The 24117-nt window shown below is 39.2% G+C and overlaps 1 protein-coding gene across 1 annotated transcript in view; it reads right to left on the bottom strand.

Annotated features, from left to right (window-relative positions):
* LOC121931679 (signal peptide, CUB and EGF-like domain-containing protein 1) overlaps positions 1-24117 on the bottom strand; it is a 299857-nt gene that overhangs the window by 157009 nt on the left and 118731 nt on the right. Inside the window, 3 exon segments of the mRNA XM_042469659.1 lie at positions 13827-13943; positions 23944-24022; positions 24024-24064. Of these exon segments, the coding sequence (XP_042325593.1) occupies positions 13827-13943; positions 23944-24022; positions 24024-24064 (237 nt within the window).

Here is a 24117-nt window from a genome sequence, read left to right as displayed (position 1 = left end):
ATAGAGTATGTGCACAACAAATCCAACAGACAGAATAGATATCATATTATTTTGATAAGAGTTGGACAGCAACAGCTAGAAGGAGGAGAAAGCTGAAAGGGTGCAGTTGAATCATTCTTTGCAGACAGCTTTGGCCTCAGTGTTTGCAATTCACCAAAATGAAGAGGAAGATTTTTGCCAAGTTATTTATTGTCTCTCATAATAGTAACCTTATAAGGCAGAACTTGACTGGGTTGGATTTGCTTGGATTGATAAATCCTGATTGTCTGTTGTCTGATTCACAGCCTTTTATAGTTTTTTTTAATAGGCATTCATATATTTTTAAGATTTTCCTAGATTAGGCTACCTTGGACTGAAAAGTACTGGCGGATTGTTTTAAGGTTGTCAAGGCTTGTTTTATTGTGTAAAGGAGTTGGTGGCTACAGATTTATAGACCTATTCTCATCATTTTGCCTTCCTGTGTTATAACTCTCTTACTGTGACTATGGAGGATTCCAAAGAGTGTGAAAATTACGCTAACCAAACTGAATAGTATACTAATGTTCGTGTGTGTGCATGTGTGTGTGTGTGCGCGCGCGCACACACACACACACACACATTCTGAAGTCATTGGTTACTATTCCTGTGGTTTTGTATTATTACCAGCATCCTTTTCTTTACGTACATTCCGCCTCGCACCCTCAGAACGTCTGGGCAGCAACTACTGAAGGTGCCTGGGGCCAGGTTAGCCTCCACCACGCGGAGGACATTTTCCACGGCTGCCCCAGCCCTTTGGAATAAGCTGCCCACTGAGCTCCGCTCATCTACCACCCTGGCCCAATTTAGGAAGGATCTCAAAACCTTCCTATTCCAGCAGGCATTCCCCGATTAAATATCCTGTGGGCCTCCCTCCTCTTCCGTGGCCATGAGGTTGGGCTATTGGGGCTTTTATTTGTTTGCTTTTGTAATGTTATTGTATTTTATGGTTTTTAATTCTCTTCTATTGTATGTATTGTGTTTTTAATCCTCACTGTAAGCCGCCCTGATCATTGGAAGGGCGGGATAAAAATAAAAATTTTATTATTTATTATTTTACGTGATGAAAGAGGTAATTCAAATGTGTTTTGACTGCAATCACTTACTTACTTAAGGTGTGTGCTATGCCATCCTATGATCCTTCACTCCTTTTATTCCCTCCATATTGGTGATGTTCTAGTAACATTAGCAAGCTCCTGCCTACCTTCATTCTCCAGCCACATTTTCAGACAGCTTGTTTGTGGGGGACATACACATGTGCAGCCTACCATGCTGAAGTACAGCAATAGCGCCGCTGATATTTCCCATGTAACCTCACTCTGGCCTGGTACACATGGGTGCTTTGCGGCATGGTAGTGGCAATTTTAGGGTTCAGGAGCACGCAGCAACCACATGCTCCCAAACCCTAATATGTACAGGCGCTTGGTGGGTGGGTGAGGTACATCTGGATGTCTCTAAACTTAGATGTATTTTGGGGGGGGCTAGGGGGAGTGTTTTTGGCCTTGGGAAACATGCTCCTAGCCACTCACCGAACCCTACATGTTGCTTTCTATAGTGGCACATTCATGCATCATCACACGGAATTATTCATGCCCCTAACCTGAGAGAACAGAAATAGTTCAAAGTTTGTGCGAACCAGAAAGAACTTTTCTGAGACATAACGTGAAAAGCTATATCAAGTTAACATGAAACAAGGTGAATCCAGGGTTTGTTTGTTTTTAAACATACTAGAGCATTCACAACTTTGTTGTTAACTGCCTTCAGGACAACTTGAACCTATGGCATCTCTATGAGTGAGAAAGCTCCAAGTCACCCTATCCTCAACAATCCTACAAGAAGAATACTGTATATCTGTCTGTGGATTCACATTGCAAGTAATCCAACATGGGAAAGTGACTTGTGGTCATTCTAAATACCCAAAGAGTCCTGTTTTTCACCCCTCCAGAAACAAACCAGATTGAGGTCTGCTCTGGAGCAATTAAACTAGTTAGAACTGAAATTTATCCAGTTCAAAGGAGAGACCCTCTCCTTTTCAATTACCACACAATTTTCATCACTGTCTAAGCTTTTAAGAGCAAAGGACTTTCAAGGAATGAAGACAGATCAGCTGAAACCTTTGCTAAAACTGCCCAATGATAAATATTTTGTTTATACTTCCATTCCTGATTTTGCATCAGTATATGCATTGCCTCTTGAACTTTTATCTGTTCGATGTTTATTGTTTGGGAAATAATTTAGAGAGGTGGGTGACATATTGAAAGTAGTACAGTGATTCTTGTTAAAACTAGGAAAAGAGGGAATAAAACTTGTCAGAGGGATGGTGCATCTAAACATCAACATTTAAGCTCATATCAGTAATTAAGGCATGTTAATGCATATTCTCATAGCTTCTCATATGAAAAGAAAAAGCTGACCGAAGTACTAGAGATAAAGAAAGGGAGAAACGGTTCCAGTCAGCAGTTACAATTGAACAGAAATGCTTTGGGATTTCTTATTTGTCCATGACCAAGTTGACATCTCAGACTGCCACCATAGAATCTATAAATCTTAGTAGGTTCTCATATTAGAATGAACATTCAGGATATTAGTAATGTGGCCAGCCTACAGAGCACAGACAATGAGGTGACAGTTTTATTATTTTTATAATAAAAAGAGTGTTTAGAACATTTTACAAAGCAGAGAAACATTCAGGAGAGATAATACTTTATGCAAGAGAGTTTTCAGAATCCTCAAGTTTAGAGTACTGTTTTAAAAAGGAATCTGAATGAGGAAAACAGTCAAAAGGCGAGGAGACAGAGATGCTGAAGATTATCATATTTATAATTATATTGATTTTTAAGTATTTTGCAAAGTAATGCTTCAACAGAGTATGTTAAATTTATTGTAACCAGTTTTGAATCTCATTTTGAGAGAAAGGTGGGATATAAATGTAACAAACAAACAATTACTTTGATTGATTTTCCAGATGTCCTGATTTTAAAGCTGCTTGAAGGAGAGAGGAAAAAGATGATACTTTCACTCTTTCTAAAGCATGACCACTTTCTAATGAGGTGAGAGGACAAATGGGGTAGATTTAAAAAAAAGTTTGGTATAGTCTATAGTACAAGGCAGCATTCTAAATATACTGAACAAGCTACAAGAAAAATGGTTATGAGTATGGAAAAAACGACTACAGATCACAATTTAGAATGTCATTTTAGACCAATTGGACAGTTAAAAACATTAGTGTCTATAAAGTTGGACAAACCCAACTAAGAAAATCAATGTTCTCAGCCTAAGAAAGAGGCCTGTATCCTTGCAAAGAATTGGCTGCTGCAGCATCCCTCTGCGGGAAAACAAGCCACCGCCAGCCTGGGCTTTCCAAGAGGTATGTACTGGGCCTTGGATAATTTGAGTATAAAAAATCTTTTGGCCCAACAGCAGGTAGTCTTCTGTCATAGCATTGTTTTCTTTTAAATAAATCATTGAAGAAATATAACCTTCTACCTTTCCACACTCTTTTTGCAGCCTTTGTAGATTTCAGGGCAGCTTTTGACTCCATATCATGGCCACATTTGTGGTGTAAGTTGGCCCTTCTGAATACTGACCACAGATTATTAAAGAGAATTGAGGGGCTCTATAATAATTCTAGTTTACATATTAGAATAACAGTTAAGGGCAGTCTCTCAGAAGCCATTCTTTTTAAGAAAGGTGTTCATCTAGGGTGCCTGTTAGCCACTCTTCTATTTAATTTACATATTAATGGCATAATTTCTTTTATATCGGGTGCATCCTTCACATGAAAGATAAAGATCTTTCCATCTTATTATATGCTGATGATGCCTCCTTCTTTTTCATATTATGGAAGTTTTTGAGAACTCTAGGAGAATACTGTGAAAATTTTCTAGATGTGAAGTACTGTATTCAAAAAACCCAAATCATGGTGTTTGGAAGAAGAAAGCATAAATATTGATGGCAGCTTAATAACCATCAACTGGAGCAAGTTAGCTACTAGTATAAATACCTGGGTAACATTTAAGGGGTCTGGATGCTGGTTCACACACGTAAAAGGCACTGTTGCATCAGTCAATATAACAGCTGTTATTTTTTGATATGCAGCAGATTCTGTTGGTAGATCTGTGGTGCCCCTCCTTGTGCTCTCTAAGAATAAACTATTGCTGTTATATGGAACTGCAGTGTGCACCCACTCAGATACAACACTCTAGATGCTTCCAAACCTTCTCCCACATAGGGGGGCAGTACAGACAGGTGGTCCGTGCTGCCTGTTTTTGCCCCGCATCTGTGCTGCAGCATTGGCACGCTGCAGCACAAAATGCACTGCCAAAAAGAAGCTGCCTAGAGCAGCTTCTTTTTGGCGGCATCACAAACAGGAAGTGGTGCCGCCATAATGCCACTCCCTGCCCACGATGTCCAAACGCTGCATGGTGACGTCATCATGGACTGCAGACTGCCATGATGGTGGCATCTGTATGTACTAGAGTCCCGGAGTGTGCAGTTGCTGCGTGCTCCCGAACCCTATGATTGGCGCCACCACACCCTTCCCACCCATCTATATTGGGCCATAGTCTCCATGTTGCTCAGTTAAAATCTTGGGCCAGAAATCTCAGACCTATTTTGTATGGTTTTTTTAAAATTACCAAATCAACTCTTTTATCTTAACTATGTTTCAATATGATGTTGTCTTGTTTTTATGGATGCGTGCAAAAGCCTGGTTGGCTAATGCACAATAAACCTGAACTTGAAATATTTGATTAGACAACAGGTTTAATAATCTTAAAATTCAAAAGTGGAATTCCCCCCACCTTTTAAAATTCCTGGTGGAAATAGCTTGGATTATTGTAAAAGAGAAAGCCAGAATGGTGTAGTGGTTTGAGCATTGGACTACGACTCTGGAGATCAGGGTTCAATTCCCCGCTTGAGCAAAAAGCAAACAAACAAAAAACCCAATGGGCAACCTTGGGCAACTCACATTCTCTCAGCCTCAGAGGATGGCAATTGCCAGCCCCCTCTGAATTATAGTTGTCAAATCACCTGGGGACTGAGGCAGAGGAGGAAATTTGCCAAAAAGTTGAGCTTTCATTTGAGATCTGTAACCTCTAGCTAGGACTTCTGTGAAAGAAGGAGGGGGAAGTTATGAGTTTACTCTTTTATATTTATTGTTTTTATGTACAGTGCTGTGCAAATCTACAGCGCTATATTAATAATAATAATAATAATAATAATAATAATAATAATATGGGGGGAATGTTGTGGATATCTGGCAGCTGACCATAATAAATAAATAAATAAAATTTTTATTTATATCCCGCTCCTTCCCAAGATCAGGGCGGCTTACAGCAATGTAGTTTCTGTTTTTCCTGCAACTCCCTCCTAGCCTCAATGCTGACTAGAGACTGTGAAACATCTCCAATCCCCCCAACTACCTTCCAATTACAGTATGGGCCAGGGAAAATATGTGACCAAAGCATAACTGTTTCTTTATTAACATACATTGAGGGGATAGAGCTGACAGCAACTGAATAGGAAAGAGCTCCTTGTGTCATTGCCCATAGCGTATGGTGGGCAAATTCTCTTAGGCATCATAAGGAAAGGACTGAAAATTGAACTGTCAACATGGAGATGTCGTCACATAAACTGATCACTTCACTGCATTTTAAATACAATTTTAGTCTTCATATTTCATTGTCTAGCTAGAAAGGTGCAACAATGGCAAACAAAATGATTAATGGGCAGGAGAAATAGTGCTACTTATAGACGCAAGTAAAAGGGGATATCTCAAAGGCTTATAAAATTAAGCAAAAAGTAGAGAAAGTAGATAGATACACATGTGTTCCTTCTTTCCTAGTACAGTAGAATCAGAGAATCAAAAATTTGGAAGGGACTTCATGCACCATGAACTCCAACTCCCTGATCAATGCATCTTTTCGAAGATGTTCAAAAAAAGGAGACTTCTCTAAGTAATTGGTTCCATTGCCAAACTGCTCTTATGGTCAAGAAGTTCTTCTAATTCTAAAACTTGGAGTCATCCAATGAAACTGAAGAGGGGAAAAATCAGAACAGACAAAAGGAAATATTTATTCACAATGAACAATCTCTATGAAATTCAAGATCAAAAAAATGTGGCGAGGACCACCAATGTAGATGGTTTTAAAGGCAAATTACACAAATTTATGACTAGGTCTCACTAGCTGGAAATCTCTGTGGCTATAAACATCCAAAAAATCAAATCAGGAGGGAGGGGGGCAGAGAATAGTTAAAACCAGTTCTGCCAGTACTTCTGCCCAGGAAAACATTGACAATCCATTGACTAAAGTGGCCTCTCCAGCATCAGAGCAATCTGTCTATCTGGGTTTTTATGCTTAGGAATATTTGCTATTTATGTTGATGAATACAAAACAAAACAAACAAAAAATATTACAAAGAATTACAAAATGATATCTTTGTTCTTGAAGAATGGGTATTAAAAAGGCAAATGAGAATCAATGTAAGCAAGGCATACTGAAGAAAACAAAACGAAACAAAATGAGTTGGCTACAGCAATTAACCAAGAAAAGGATCTTGTTGTTATGGTAAATGGCTTGATGAAAATGTCAACCCAGTGTGTAGCTGCTGTAAATAAAAGGGAAAGTTCATGTTGGGTATAATTAGAAAATTAACTGAAAACAAAACTGCCAATAGTTTTTTGTGGGTTTTTCAGGTTATGTGGCCATGTTCTAGAAGAGTTTATTCCTGGTGTTTTGCCAGCATCTGTGGCTGGCATCTTCAGAGAAGACCTGGAAGTGAGTGGGTATATATTTACTGTGTGATCCTGGGTAAAAACGGCCAATATCTTACTGACCTTATATAAATGCATGGGTTGACCATGAATACTCAATGCAAGCCTGGTCACTACATCTGTAAAGGATACTGTAGGGCTGGAAAAGGTCAACCCAGAAGATCGTGGAACTAGACTAAGTTCCTATGAGGAAAGTTGGAACCATCTACTTAGTTTAGGAAAAAGGCAAGTAAGGGAGATATGTCAGAAGCATATTAAATTATGCATGATGTGGAGAAAGAAGATAAGGAGGAGCTTTTCTCCTTCTCTGATATTAGAACCCAGGGTCATCCCCTGAAATTGAAGAAAAGAAGAGTCAAGGCAGATAACAGCAAGCAGAGAGCACCTTGTTAAACAGTGGAATTCGTGGTCACAAGATGTAGCAATGGGTGCCACCTCTGACAGTTTTAAAGAGAGATCTGGTAAATTTTGAAGCTTAGATCCTCAATAGCTATTGGTCAGAAGGGCTATTTCCTCCAGTATCAGAGGCAGTATGGCAGTGTATTTCACTTGCTGGAGAATGCAATATTCCAAGTATAGGGGAACTCATTTCCTAATGACAAGCTTTCTGTGGGCAATGCGCTGGCTACATGTAACTATAATGCTAGATGACATTAGCATTGGTCTGAACATGTATGACCCTACTTATGTTCTTATAACAGGAACCATTAACTTAACTAAACAAATAATCAGGAAGCAGTGATAAAATACAGCATCAATGCATAGACTGAAGCAGCAGCAGATTAAGAGCAACTACAGAATATGGCAAACCAAGCCATAATCAATACTGCTGTACTTTAGCGTACATTTATGAAATGGGAAAGCTTCCATATTTTACCATCTGTTTTCATCTGTATTCACCTACAAATGTTGCTAAAAATATAGGATATAACAATACAATGCAAAAAAAAAAAAAAGAACTAAATTTTACAATAACCTTCTTGGCTTCATTTGTTTGCAATCTTAAACACTGTTCAGGCAGAGAGGTTTATACCTGAAACCACTGTAAGATTTATTAACATGATAATACACAGAAGATATCTGAAATAGGCTAAAAATGAACAATACACCGTCACAGCAGTTTCAGTGTTTCCAGAATTTCAGCTTAATCGAAAAGAACACAATTTTCAGAAAACTGAGTAAAATCTTCTGGTGTCAGAAACCTATTGTCTAACAGTAAGTCAAGAAAAAGGCTATTATAGTATTGTTTTCTGACATCATTACATAAAGTTAGACCTACTAACTTTATGATAAAGAAGGAAAACATGAAATGTGGTAGTATACTATGCCTATATATTTTTTTTAAAAAAACCAACGTTTTTAAATAGTTGGTTGACTTCTATATTTTTGAGATAGAATTCCCTGATTTGGAGATGGATAGCATAAATTTCTCACTGAATTCCTTTAAAAATACAATTTATGGGTTATATTATTGTTTTGGTCACTACTGATGAAGTACTGATTCTCACATCACTTTAATAACATATTAAATGGGTAACCAGATGGGAAGGGTAATATTGGCCTTTTACAGACTGCCAAAATAAAGCTGCTTTGGGTCTCTTTGGAGGTATGCTATTTAAATGATGCATGGGTCCGAAGAGTCCGGAGGTCGCGCCAAAGCCACACTCCATTCCTAAGCACTGGAGTGCAGCTTTGGTGCAGCTTCCGGATTCTTAGGATGCATGCATCATTTAAACAGCATACCTCCAAAGAGACCCAAAGCAGCTTTATTTTGGCAGTCTGTAACAGGCCATTATTTATGCCAATACTTCCTTGGATTGTGCTTTTGTACTTAGCCTCACAGACAGCAGCTCTGTAGCCTTTTGAACTATCTCAATAGTGTTTAAAAGACAGGGTCCATTTCAAATAGTACAAGGAGCACTCATAATATATTTTGCTACCACATCCAGTTAAAGATGTTCACAAGGGACAGGAAATTAAACATTTGTTTTTTTCTACTATGAAGTATTCCACTCAGTATGCTTCAAGTATTAACTCCAAACTCCAAGATAGAAAGATCCATACTATAATCCTATTAAATTAAGTACATTGATATGAAAAATGAAGCAATATGTTTTTACATTATTACTTGAGGCACTTTCAGCATGCAGGATCTCAGTTACTTTGGACACAAAGTCTGGTCCAATATCTTGGAAGCTCTGGCTAATTCTGGCTGGAAGCCATCCCAGTACCATCATCTCAACTTCAGGTTATTCTAAAATCTTTTAACTTCAGCTCCTTTCAAAGAATTTAATTATAAATACATTGCAAGCTTTAGCTTGAAATGAACTGAAAAGTTCAGCAAAGTAGCCCAGCATGCAAATGTCTGGATGTATGTGTCCTATAGTTGTCTTTCTGTCACCTCTCAAGATTGAATAAATTTATGGTACTTAATCACTTGAAGTATATAGCTTCCTACATACTCTAGCTTCAGAAGATGATGCATTTTACATATTCCTACTAATCAAAACTTGTTGTCAAGTCCTTAACTCCCAGGAGGACCTTAGAAAACTTGCTTGATGGATAGGCTCAAGTAGCCCTCTATCTGTATGATTTACTAGTAAAGTTACTGAAACATCAGTGTATAAACTATTTATGCAGAATGAGTTGGGAAAGTTTTGAACTCACTACACGTCATGCAAAATGAATAATTTCATCCTGTATTTTGGCTCTATGAATCTAGATCCAAGAAATTAAATACCAGAAATTCTCTGTTTTTTACTTGCTTCAAGAGCTTTGATATTATTAGATAAGATAACCAGTTTTTTTTAAAGTGTATTCCAAGTTGGTTTATGAAATTTACATTAAAAGGTTGGTATATGAAAAAAGTAGATTGTAGAAGATCCCTTCTATCTGTACAGACAGTAGAAGGATCTGATACTGAAGTAAATATTTTATGTTTTGGGGAAAGAAATACAGAACCAGTGGTACGTGTGTCTCATCCTTGCTAACTCTTTTAAGCCAGCAGGCTGTGGCCACATTTTGGAATTAATGCAGTTTAGCACCACTTTGATTGCTATGGCTCAGGGTCTGTATAGACAGACTAATATAAAGCTGCTTCGGGTCACTTTGGAGGTATGCTGTTTTAATGGCACACACATCTTAAGAGGCCAGAAGCTGTGCCAAAGCTGCAATTCAGTCCTTAGGACCAGAGTGTAGGTTTGGCACGGCTTCTGGCCTCTTAGGATGCATGCATCATTTAAACAGCTTACCTCCAAAGTGACCCGAAGCAGTTTTATTTTGGCCTGTCTGTATGGGCTCTCAGTCCTATGGGATCCTGGAATTTGCTTTGGCACCAGAGTTCTCTGACAGAGAAGGCTAAATATCTCACAAAGCTACATATCTCTGAATTCAATGGCACTGAGCCATGGCTGTTAAAGCAATGACAAACTGCATTTATTCTGCAGTGTAGATCCAGCCTCGGGTTGGTGCAGGGAGATGTAAATAAACCTCTCCATAAGCTCCATCTCACATAAATAACTCAAATCAGATGGGCAATGTAAAACTATTCATCCACCTGCTTACAATGATTTAGAAACATTAAAATCCTTTAAGTTAATACTTAAAGGAGAACTGCTCAGCATTGGCATCACTGGCTGGGTGCTGGGTGTGCACACTGCACCAGGTGACACCCCACAGGAGGGATGACATCCTGGTGGGGTCCTCCTTCCACTGCTGCAGAGGGGAGAGTGCATCCCTCGTGGCTTTGTTGCTGGACCAGCTTCTTCACTGGGGAGGGAGCCTGGACCACAACGAAGCGATGAGTGGTGAGCAGCAGGGGGAGGGAACCGTGGGGAAGGATGAAAAGTGGCGGCAAGCGGTGACCACACTCCTTGTGGCTTCATTGCAAACCCAGCTCTCTTTGTGGGCAGGAAGCCTAGTTGGCAACAAAACCATAAGGGATGAATAGAGGCGGGGTGGGGAGAACAGGGCAAATCTGGTGATGCCAGTGCTGCTCAATAATCATAGGTGTGGATAGGTTTTTTCATACCCTGAGAAGATTCAATTATTTAAGGAATGAAATAAATACTTCAGCAAACATCCAGTAAAAAATCAGTGTTAAACATATGCAAAATGCACATAAATCATTTTATCACATCAGCATCCAATTAAAATTTCAAAAAGCCATACATGTCCAAGTTGTATCCATTTGTACTCAAAGAAACACACAAATCACATGTGCAAAGCAGACTTGCAACAGGTAAGTAAGGTTAGTGGCAAAAGTTTTATTCTCTGCACCAAAGACTTTCAACATTAAAGCTACAGTATTAGAGGGACTGGATGAGGGACAGAACAGATTTAAAATGGGAAATGAATTTTTTGATGGAAGATCAGAATTCTAAACAAATTGTGACCTCAGCACACACATGAATAAATTAAGAACAAAAATAATTGAAAAAAACACCCCATTCCCACACACACAGAGACAAAAGTTGAGAGCACATCAAAGGAAGTGGAAGAAAAGTGTTACCCATAAGTAGCCGCCGTTTCACCCGCTTGTCCACATCAGCTACTGACGTGGCATTGAACTCAGAACTCTCAATTGCAGCCTCATCCTTCTCTAAAACACAAGTAAGGGACAAACATGGAGCAGTTGGTTAATGAAAAGCCCAATTTTCCACTGCTGAAGACAGTTTCTTGGCCTGGTACAACCGAAGCCAAGAAGCATGAAAGCACTAAAACCCCATTTAGAGAGTTAATTCCATTTGAAATCCCAGAAATAAATCAAAGTGTGCTGGAGGGAGTGAAGGAAAGTGGGCAGAAGAAAATGATGCGACAAATTAGCCAGCCAACACAAGTTAAGCTGGTCTCACACTAGTCATAACACAAACACAGAGGAGAAGGTGCCCCAGATCAGTGTTAATTAAGAAATTAAATGTATAAAGCTTCAAGTTCAACACATTGTTACACATTCACACACAAAAGACAATCTAAGTGTTGCAGGCTAAGAGACTCCAGTTCTTTAACACGGCTGGCAACAAGAGTTATCAAACACAGAAAAGAGCTGAAAGAATCCGGTGATGGATGGGCATGGGTACATGATAGCTTTGTGCACACTGACACAATGTATTAAAAAACAAAAGGAAAAATTTGCATGCGAATTTAAAAAAATTAAAATAGCAAACAAAACAAACACAAATTAAAAAAAACAAAATACTTAAGTTGGGCAGTGCTGGTTGCCTGCTTGTCTATGGAACACAACTAGCTAAACATTCAGTGCTAGACAAAGGATGTCACAGAAATAGACTAGTAATTTTAGAAGCATGCAGTAAAGTGGGGGATATCATTAGCATAGGACATCCTTTAGGTAGTTTCTGATGCCCAATATATGAAAAGCTCCTATCCAGCATTTTAAGGTGTTAAATTATGCAATATTTAGAAATATATCAAAAACAATCCACTTGCAAAGATGAGAGGAGATGATGAAGTGAGTAAAAGGTTTCATTCAAGGGGGAAAAAAGCAATACAGAAAAAGCAGTAGTTGAGGGATTAAAATAACTCATTTGGAATGAAATATTGCATTTAAAAAGGAAATATCAAACACAAGTGGGGACTTTTCACATGCGGCAGACATAAAATAAGAGGATAAGTGGAGAAAACAAAGACAAAATGGATTAGACAAAAGGCATTTAGGTGGCATTGCAGATATTTGCATCCTTGCAGTGAATTCCAAATTACAGACACCACTGAAGAAAGCAAACAGTAGGCAAATAGGAGAAGGAAGCGGAGAAGGAATCAGAGGAAGTGGCGGCAGCTGGCAGGTTTTATCTGTGATAATACTAAATGGTTGAGTTGTAACAAGAGACTGTTCTAAGAAAAAAACCAAGTTCTAGATGGGATCAGGCTGCAATAGAGGCTTTGGTTTGAGCTTTTTCTCTTTTCTTTTAATATTTTCCAGAAATAATTAATGAACACCAGGTATCAGACAAGACAGGCAATCAGGAACCATCACCAGAAAGCAGGAATAAAAATAAAATAAAAATGGAAAAATATCTAACAGAAGAAGCTACTCAGAAGGAGGAGGAAGAGGAGCCAGAAGGGGAAAACAACACAAGCAGCAATATGTGACTTGCATCAAAGAAACAGGAAATGTAACATGAAGTTATATTATTTAGCAAAAATATTATATTATAAAAATGAAGGAGAGACAGTGCAGTTTTCAACATTTCAACAACAGTTTCTAATTCCAGATCAAATAAACATCACCCTGAAATTAGAAGACAGAAAGATTTAAGCACAATTGATTCACTTCTCAGCTCCCTGAACAAAATCTGTACCCAGGCTCCTAATTCTACAACACTTCCACACAACTCTCTGCAATCATGTCTTACATGGGTAGAGTTATCTTCCAGATATACAAAATTTTAATTAAAAGAAATCCAAATATAAGGTAACCACTGTGTATTATAACAACTAGATAAAATCCTAATCAGATTTGTTTTTAATAAAGGCAAAAAAGCCCTCCATCCGAAACCCAAAACTGTTCTTGGAGCTCTCACTGTTTGTACTCAACATATGCATAGCAAAAAGTAATAGTTAAACAGTTTCCATTCCAGGATCACCTGAAGATATACATAATCAAAACTGGCTGAAAGGACATCAGTATATTCCATTCAACAGGCTTCAATGAAAATATAGGCTTCCTGGAATCAGACATTTGTCCATAGATGTCAATACATGTTAATTTCACCAAATTCTTAAGTTTAAGGGATAAGGGAAGGAATGCTGTGTAAAACGTATAGTGATAGAGCTGATCAGTGTTTCACAGTGTACATCAATACATTAAAAATTATGTTACAAATTACAAACACAAGGAAAAAATTACAAATGATGACAAATGTTTTAGTAAGAAATATATGGCAGCTTTGCCATTATCTTTGTAAAACAAATCTTATTAAATAAAACCAAGAGCTGATTGTGCATTTCTTTAAACAGTATTTCAGCTCCCCCCCCAACCCCCGCCACACACAATTGTAATGTTTAGAGAGGTACTTACCAATACATGTTCGGCCGTCAGAATGTAGGGCATACTTCTGATGACAACCGCATACAGGACCAGTATCTGTGTCATCACAGGTGTGTTGGCAGCCTCCATTTCCATAGTTACAGGTTACTAGTTATTCCCCCAAAAACATGTGTATATACATATATATGAATAAAACAACAATGAAACTAATTAGTTTTCTTTGGGGGGGAGCATTTAGGCACATGAAAGAAGTTAGAAGTTTAAATAGGCAAGGCATATGACACAATAATCTTACTAATATTTACATGATTTCCCTCCAAATCTCCTGACCTTGCTGGACATTAGCTATCAATTCCTTTTAGTTGGTCACCATCAGTGGGGATTAGTAGCCCCAGTGTCACCGGGATGGTGAATCTCTTCAATGTATTAGTACAAAAATTTCTGGGAAAGGTTCAGAACCTTGAGGTTCAGACATCAAACCCAGAATAGATTTACTGCATCACTATAATCAGAGCCACTAGATTTCACTGGCCATAGTTTATAATTTGCATGTGTAGTGGTGAGAGGGTCAGGACCTATTGGAACTGCTGGACTTCCAAATGTGCAAGTTCACCTTGCATAATGCCACATGTACATGCATACCGATTTATATAGATTACAAATGTGTGAACCATACTGTTTTATTTCCAGGGTACAGATTGCATGTTTAGCCTATTGTAGAGTCCTTGAAGAAAGGATGTTGAATGTATGGTGGTTGTGTGCTATAGTGAAGTAGGGTAACTGAACTTCCACCATCACATCACATCACAACTATGCACTCTGACAGTCTGCACTGCACTTTTGTCTTACTCATCTTTTAATTTTAGGGCTGCTTTTCCTCCATCCAGTTACAAGTTTTATATCCACAATGAACAAGAAATATTTTTCCTGCCCTAGTAGAAAAGTGCCCTTGTTCCCCTCCAACCATGCTTTATGGAAATTCACACCTACAGAAATGAGTGCCACAGAACAAAATAATCAGTCAGTCAATCATTCCATAAGAGATATGACTTGTGTAAAATTAAAAAGATGAAACATTTAAAAGAGAAAAGTAAGTTAACTTTGTCCCCAGCTTGCCATTCTTTCTAACCATTTTGATAAATAAAACTATGGTGTTAACAATTTCCTAATTTGAGTAAGACATAGAGGCTGCTTACTTGTGACTCTAGTTCTTTGAACAGTTATCTGTGCACTCACATATATGGATTGTTCTGTGCCTGTCAAGAGCCAACCGGAAACCTTCTGAGATGAGAGGTATTTGTGGGAACCTTTCCTACTGCACATGGCAAAGACCAGCTCCTACCTAATCCCTCATTTCCTGATCTGCCACAGCATGACATACATTACTGTATAAAAGAGGATAAGCTATACTCATTGGAGACAGAGAGGGCTACCACTCTAGAACCATGCCAATGAACCTTTCTAAACTTAATTTCTAGATGTGACCTCATGTCAGCCTGGTAATGCTGAATGAGTAGATGGTTGAACCCATGTTGTAGCACACAGATGTCATATAGGAGCTTACCGACAAGAGGCAGACACCTATTTAGAGGAGTGACTTTGACACTGGTTGCTAGAGGCTTATGAGACTTTCATAAACATGTACATATATTGACAACTCATTTAGCCACAAGCTGAGATGACAGTGACTGACGCGCTTATGATGCCCAGCATGGAAACAACTGGGGGGTGCACATGAAGACTTTAGTTTTACAACTTTAGATAAGAAAATCATTTCAGTCCCATTTTCTCTTTATGAAAATTCATTCATAAAGGGAGGATTGTGATGCAAATATACAATTCACATATACCTGAACTGTGCAACAAGAATCAGTTTCTAGAATGTTGGAAGAATCTTCCAGACCACAAATAATTCTGGAACATCTATTTGTATAAGTGGCACATGGAGCACAATGACTTCTTTCATATGAGCTCCCCAACTACTCCAGATGTATGATTGTCAAAGTGGTGAAAACTGATGGATGTAGAAAGTCAACCTTGTCGGAGACTGGCCTACATCACCATCTTCTCAGCCGTAAAATATCTTGGAAAGAATCGATTCGATCCAAGAAACAGGTACTCTTTTTATGTTCCTTTCTGTTAAAGGGTATTTGAAGCTCTGAGGCTGGGTTGTTTTGAAACAGAAAAGCCTGGTAGGGGTACATCTGAAACTTGATTGCAGACCCATCAAAAAATAGTCAAGATCCAATTTGTGAAGTGATGGTATTGCAAACATGGCAAAAGACTGTCTCCCAAATGAAGGTTTGAACTGATACTGCTGTCAAAGACACCAAAGGTAATTACAGCTTCCTCTGAGCTATGGAACTTGGACTGCTGTAAAGAAGTGAAGAAGACAGTGGTACTTGAGATGATGGATGAAGTGAGAAGGGTGGAAAGGATTGGTATGGAAGTCCCTTATGGCAGAATATGGGGTCTTAATTATTTTCCAATGTTGAAGTTCAGTCTTGTAGCTTACTTGAAAAAAACACATACCACACCCGCTATGTGGGTTTTGCCTAGACAAGTTGAGCCACTAAGACTGGCCATCATTAATATCTCTACTCGTTGACTAAATAGACTTTTTGAAGAAGCAAGCAGAAGGCCTTTGATCAAAGCCAGCAAATTATGATCTTGGGAAGAAAAGATTTATTTGGTAAATAGGCTACTAATAAAATATAGAGTACATAAAAAAAGAGAAATATGTAGAAAGTGTTATCTATGGTGGTTCCTATCAGTGCTGTGGTGAGAGCAAAGAAAAAGACTGAAAATGGATGGGCCGGGCTTGGACATATGCACTTGACTGTGCAGGGTTCCCACCAAATTACTAGAAGGTTATGATTAGCTCTCTGAAGGTGAAAAACACCCATATCTATGGGCCAGAGACCCTAAAGAAGATTGTGTGTCTACACTTTTCTGCTAAATTAAACTGGCCAACCTGGGACACAGTTCCCTGCAGTAGCCCAGAATTCATGGGGCGAACAAGAAATACGATTCCTCCTGTACTTGCCCACCTTTGACTGTTTACACAGATGCAACTGCAAATGCTGCAGCACAGTGACTATGGGCTTGACAAACGCCCCAAAGGAGCAGCATCCTGCCACCCCTTTCAGCACTGGATTGGGGCTGCAGCAACTGCACACTGTGGGGCTCGACCCGGTGGTTTTGCTGCTCTAAAAAGAAATAGCAAACTGCTGCTCCTTTTTAAAGCAGCAAAAAGCCGCCCTTGCTGCAGTGGTGAACGGCTTTCCTTTCTTGCATTCTTCTATAGAATCATAGAATCATAGAGTTGGAAGAGACCGCAAGGGCCATCCAGTCCAACCCCTGCCATGCAGGAAATCCAGATCAAATCGCGTCGACAGATGGCCATCCAGCCTCTGTTTGAAGACCTCCAAGGAGGGAGACTCCACTACACTCCGAGGAAGTGTGTTCCACTGCTGCGAACAGCCCTTACGTCAGGATTCCTCCTAATGTTGAGGTGAATCTCTTTTCTGCAGCTTGCACATTGCTCCGGGTCCTAGTCTGGAGCAGCAGAAACAATTTGCTCCCTCCTCAATATGACATCCCTTCAAGTATTTAAATAGGCTATCATATCACCTATTACCTTTCTTTTTCTCCAGGCTAAACATCCCCAGCTCCCTGAGTCGTTCCTCATAGGGCAAGGTTTCCAGACCTTTCACACATTTTAGTCGCCCTCCTTTGGACACGCTCAGTTTCTCAATGTCCTTTTTGATTGTGGCGCCCAGAACTGGACACAATATTCCAGGTGGGGCCTGACCAGAGCAGAATATAGTGGCACTATTACTTCCCTGATCTGATACGATACTTCTATTGATGCAGCCTAAAATCGCATTGGCTTGTTAGCTGCCGCATCGCACTGTTGACTCATGTTCACTTGTGGTCTACTGGACTCCTAGATCCCTTCACATGTTGTCTCCTTAAGCCAGGTGTTCCCATCCTATATCTGTGCATTTCATTTTTTCGCCCTAAGTGCAGTACCTTACATTTCTCCCTGTTGCAGTTCATTCTGTTAGCTCTGGCCCAGCTTTCTAGTCTATTCAGGTCATTTTGAATTTTGATCCTGTCCCTGGAGTATTAGCTATTCCTCTAATTGGTGTCATCTGCAAATTTGATAAGTATGCCCCAATTTTTCCTCCAAGTCATTGATAAAGATGTTGAACAGTACTGGGCCAAGGACAGAGCCCTGTGGGACCCACTGGTCCTTCTCTCCAGGATGAAAAGGGCCATTGTTGAGCACCCTTTGGGTTCGGCTGGTCAAACATACAAATCCACTTAACAGTTGCCTGTCCAGCCCACATTTTACAAGCTTGTTTTGTGAGAATGTCATGGGGAACCGTCAAAGGCCTTACTGAAATCAAGATATACTATATCCACACTTCCCTTCATCTACCAAGCTGGTAATCTTATCAAAGAAAGAGATTAGATTTGTCGGCATGACTTGTTTTCTGAAACCCATGTTGACTTTTTGTGATATGGCATTGCCTTCTAGATGTTCACAGACTCCTGTTTAATGATCTGCTCCAGAATCTTTCCTGGTATTGATGTCAGACTAACTGGACGATAATGTTTGGATCTCTTTTTCCCCTTTTTGAAGATGGGGACAACGTTTGCCCTCCGCCAGTCTGCTGGGATCTCTCTGTTTTCAGGAGTTTTCAAAGATTATGCCAATGGCTCCGATATTACATTTGCCAGTTCTTTAATACCCTTGGATGGGTTCATCTGTCCGGAGACTTAAATTCATTTAGATAACAAGGTTTCCTCTACTATCTCTACTTATTCTGTGCTGAAATTCCCCTATTCTGTCCTCGCTCCATTATCCTCAGGTTGAGCACCCTTGCCTTTTCTGAGAAGACTGAGGCAAAGAAAGTGTTGATTAATCTGCCTTTTCCTTTCTTCTGTTAGCATTTTGCCATCTTCTCCACGCAGTGGCCCACATTTCCTTCTTCTTCCTTTGGATGCGGACATATCACAAAAAGCCCTTTTTTGTTGCTTAACCTCTCTAGCAAGCTGAGTTCATTCTGTGCTTTGGCTTTTTCTGACCTTATCTCTACACTTGCTAGCTATTGTTTGAATGCCCTTTGGTGATTCCCCATTTTTCCATTCTTATACATGTTCCATTTAAAATTAGCTGAGCTGAAGTTCCTTGTCATCCATCCTGGGTCTTGGACACCTCCCATTTTTCTTTCTCACTGGAACTGTTTAATTGTGCCTTCAGTATCTCCCTTTATGGGATTTGTTCAATGCACTTGACAGGACATGGGGGTTTAAGAGTCAAACCTATTTTGATAGATCTAGATGGATATCTAATCAAAAATGGAGAGGTAAGGGAAAGACGCTTCAAAGTGGTATTTTTATTCTGGCATTTCTTTGACCTTTTTTTTTGATCAATGCCCTGTGAAGTATCTGTAGATAAGGCAGTACATTGCTCAAGAACTATACTACTTAACAGCCCTCTCCTCATATGTATCTCTTATGTGACTCTATGTCAGATTCAGAGGAGGAAGAAATCCCAACTGTCAGCTTAAAATTCACAATGTTTCCTTCATATTGATAGTCCAGGGACAAAGACTCTCTGCAAGATTTCCAGGTGACTACAGGCAGTTGGCATACGGGTCATTATATATTTAGGGACAGAATTGGCTGTGGGAATATAAATCAAATCCTTGCCACGCTACATCTTGAAGCATCTCATTTGCTGGCTGTCTAGAAGGACATAAATTAAGTATTTATATTAATCTATTACTTCTATTCCTAAGAACACCACACACACTAATCACAAGATCCCATTTCCTAAGGGTTTAGTAGCTGTAATTTCTTCCAATACTGCGTGGGAAAATAGTATCTGTACAACCACCAGTCCCAAAATCTTGAAATGAGTGGCTTGTCAAGATGGGATTTAAAATCCTAATACAATTCATGACAAACATTATTTAGTCTTGATGTTCATTAACTGTGCATAATTTTTGCACCGGTGCTATAGGTAAAAACTCCCACTATATTTCTTTTTCAGTGGAAATTATCTTTTTAAAGGTGATTCATTCACCATACAATGCTTTTCCATCACTTCCAATTATACTTTCTAAAGGGGGTTCTGGTTGATTATAAAGATTATCACCAGACACCAATGGAGAAAAAAATTACAATTATGGCATTTCCTTACTTTGGAATTTGGTCCAGCGTAATAACAACTTCTTCAATGTAATACTCTTGCATATTTTAAATCAATGTGTTCATGAGCCCTTTGACACTCTACGATACAGCTCTTTGATATCAACTTATGCAATGGTTACAGCTACAGAAACCTGGAGTTGTGTTTTGTGAAGAACTAGTACTTTCGGTCTGGAATTCTAAATTCCAATCCCTAACCTGCAATCTCCTAATTCTATAGAATGTTGCCTGGCAATTAAGCTGGAATCACAGGACCATAATTATCCAGTGCAAAGGGCCCCCATTACCTGCCATTTCAATTCCTTTCAAAATTATTGTTCGTTGATAGAAATTTTAAAATGCATGTTTCTTTTAAACTCTAAATAGAATAATTTGGTTATGATCTGGAATTCAAGTCAAAACAGGAACTAAAAGGCTCAAATACTTTCATGTTGCCATTACATTATTAAGTGGTTATTGCTCAAAGACTGTTTGGGTCATATGCGGTGCAGGGTCAATGAAAGTCTGATACCAATTGTTCTCCAGTACAGTACTGATTTAAAAGGAGCATAAAGAATGTTTTTGCAGCATACGGTTTTTCTAATTTGGGACTTTCCAGTATGGTTTATTTGTTTATTAAAGCTATGGTGGGATGCATGTTTGCGTATAAATTTTACTTTCATTTTGTGTTACAATTTGCTGATTTAGTGGGACATCAGTACTTTTAATTTGCAGGGGAGTGCCTACAGAATTCTAAGTACCCACCACACTCTGAACCCCAGCATTTTGTAGGATGGAGCCAAGGCATCAAACTGCTACATTTGTGCAATGTGAATCATGCTGCACATACTTTCTCCCATATGTGCTGCTGTTCCAAAGTCTTTAATCTTAGCACACTTTTAACACCCTTCAATCTCTAACTTTTCAACTAAAGTTGAAAAGGAACCCCTTCCCACTTCTACTGCCTTCTCTAAAGCCATTATGGAATAATCATTAATATACAAGAAAGACTGGGTTGGCAAGGGGAGGATGCAAAGAGGGAAGAAAAATTTGAAATAGGTTTTTAAAACAGGTTTGTAGTCTGAATCTTATGGTTAACCCAATCAGTAGACCATTAGTCAACACAGTGACAAACCCCATTCAGTCTATTGGTCTACTTCAGTTAAGGCTCAGGTCAGCCTTCTAACCCCTTTATTTCTAGTTTGGGAAAACAGATTCCTACTGGGCTGTGTTGGTGTTTGATAAGAAATTGGTAGCAATGTTTTAATTTTCACAAAGAAAATTGCAGGAATTCAAGGAAAACTATAGGCTAAATCCAAATATTAGTCCAAATAGGGTAGGTCAGTGAACCAGTAGTTTGGTAAATCAACTTATATAAGTTCCATTGATTCGATAGGTTCCTACTCGGTTGGGCTGAATGACTGTATTAATCCAAAACATCTGTGCTAGAAGCACTTCTCTTATTGTTGGTAAGGGAAGACTGCTATTTTCTCGCTGTATTTGTTGCACATATATATTCTGGCTGACAGAAATATCATTTCTCCTCTGCCAACTCTGACAAAATCTGTTACCCCTTGATAAGGTATACTTTTATCAATGTTTGCATTGCTTAAAGACACTCCCTCTGCAATATGTAGGATACTTGGCAGACTGGGCATTAGCCCCCGGAATCCTAAGACACTTGTATCTTGACAAAGCCTACCAGTGTTGTAGGCCCTATGCATTGGGCAGTAGGAGTGTCGAGGGTATGAGTATCCTAGGGATGCTAAGTGCTGTCTAACAAGGAGCCATAGGTACTACAGGACTGTCGAATGCAGTAATCACTATCAGAAAGCTATAATTTTCCACCAACCTAAATCCCTATAAAACCAGGATAGTTAAACTGAAATAAAGTGATATTGGTCATTCATTAAATGCATCAAAACTGATTTGAAGATCTCCATTTATTATATAACAAAAATCTTATGTGGAACTGTTAAATTTATCACAAAGACTCAAATATTTCCTTTTCAATCAGTGTAAATATTTATTGATTTATATTATCTATACTGATGTGGCATTTCCTAATAAAGGGAATTTACTCTGAATTTCACTCAGAACTGAAACTTATCTATCAGTATGTTTGGCACTGGATGAGAGCAATATAGATATATACAGAGACAACAGAATTTTCTGTATCAAAGAACATCTCAGAAGTATTTCCGCAGTCTTGAAAGGCAAGAATAGAGAAATGCACTTTGGTATTGCAAATCTTTTATTTGGTCATATTTGTTTTAATTCCTTCATTCTCCTAAAGCCTCCAAGATAAAATTTGGCAGATTGCTGACATCCATTAAGCTAGTAGACTTAGCAGTGCTCATAAACATGCCCCTTCTGTTTCTTTAGCTTAAATTATTATCACTCAGCTAAAGAAGCTGTTTAAACTATACTGTACACAATACCAATTAAATAGACGAGATGATAGTCACAAACCCAGACATTCACAACCTAAGAGTGCGACTGGTGTTTCAGAGGCTCATGAATGCACTGGTGCTAGTGTGTGTGATGAGCATTAGATGTCATATTGCCATGTAGGTTTACATGGAATAAAGACCATGATCAAAGTCCAATCAATTTATATTTGTAAATTTCTGGGCATTTGAGTTGAAGTTCGCATTACTATGAAATCCGAATACATATTCAAACGTGAGTGAATTCAAAAGCTTTTGAAAATTGCATGCCCACACTTATACTAAGACCATATCATCCCAGGTGCCTGCAAAAACTAGAAAAGTATGTTGACTAAGGCCAGGTAAATACTGTTTTGAACATACTCTGTCATTAAGGGCTGAAACAACAGTCAAAATAGCAGGTTTCTAGCTGGCTTTGAGGTGGGACATTTATACGATGCATGCCTTGAAGCTGGCTGGAAAGCGACCTAGTCATACTACGGGGGAGAAAAGCTGGACTAAAAAGGAGATGGATTTTTCAGTTTCTTCCCAACAGTGCCGCACTTCACATGTATGTATAAATGCACCCAATGCCAGGGGGGCGCTCTGAAGGCCTCTTTCCAAACCCAACCCTAATGTGCATGTAGCACCTGTTGCAGAAGTGCGTTTAAAAGAGACGAAGCTGCCGTACCCAAGCGGTGAGGGTGGCAATGCCAAAAGAGAACTGTGGTATCTCTCATGGAGATGAGTAAAACATACACAACAGACAGTCAAAGAGGGGGCACGGGGTGAGGGGGGAATTATTGTACCTTGCTGCATCTGCACGGGCACACCTCTGCTCTGATGCCCTGTCCTGGTGAAGTACTGCACATGTGAATATGTGCGGTTAACAGGAACAGCCATCCAATGGGATGGCAGTCACTGGTGGTTCACCCTGTGAAGGATGCGCAGGGAATTGGGGGGGGGGGGGGACAGAAAACAACAAAGGTACCCAGCAGCACTGCTTGAGATGTACCGTGGGGACGGGCAATGTGGTTGGTGGGGTTTCATGTGGCTTTGGAAAAGACAGCTTCAAGTAGCTTTTTCCCATCTGTCTGCTTTGCCTCTAATCACCATACATCCTGCCACATTCAGTGTATGTGCAAGGGGCTTTTTGCACAATGATTTGTGGTTTTTCAGCAGTGGCATTTACTCATTCTTATTATTAAAAAATAATAATAATTCTCCAATGGGAATCAGTTCAATTCCATATCAAACTAAAACTGGCTTGCAGCTCTAAGAACTGGTCCAAGGTTCTCCGTTAAGTATTCAGAATGTACTGCTTCTGATCTTACCTTATCTGATTGTTAAATACAAATAACAATTCAATTTCTACTGTCTCTGATCACATAATGGGGCAAAACGTTATCTAAAACCCAGGTCAATACAATCAAATTGATTCTTGGTTTTTAGAATAACAGCAATGTTAAAATACACATATTGGGCATTGAGATTTGTCTGCATCTACTACCTACATTGCAGGTCCTTCTGGTTTTTGGCAAGTTCAAAGCCAGGCCTACATTCACAGCAACCCACCTTGGGTGTCTCCCGGCAGAATGTGCGCACCCATGTCTTTGTTCATACAGTTCATACCCTCTGGAGAAAGAGAGAGAGAGAGAGAAAAAATACAAACATCTGAAAACAATCCA

Source organism: Sceloporus undulatus, chromosome 5, assembly GCF_019175285.1.
Source record: "Sceloporus undulatus isolate JIND9_A2432 ecotype Alabama chromosome 5, SceUnd_v1.1, whole genome shotgun sequence".
Classification (NCBI taxonomy): Eukaryota; Metazoa; Chordata; class Lepidosauria; order Squamata; family Phrynosomatidae; genus Sceloporus; species Sceloporus undulatus.
Note: the sequence above shows the minus strand (reverse complement) of the source record. Positions and strands in the feature narration are given on the sequence as shown.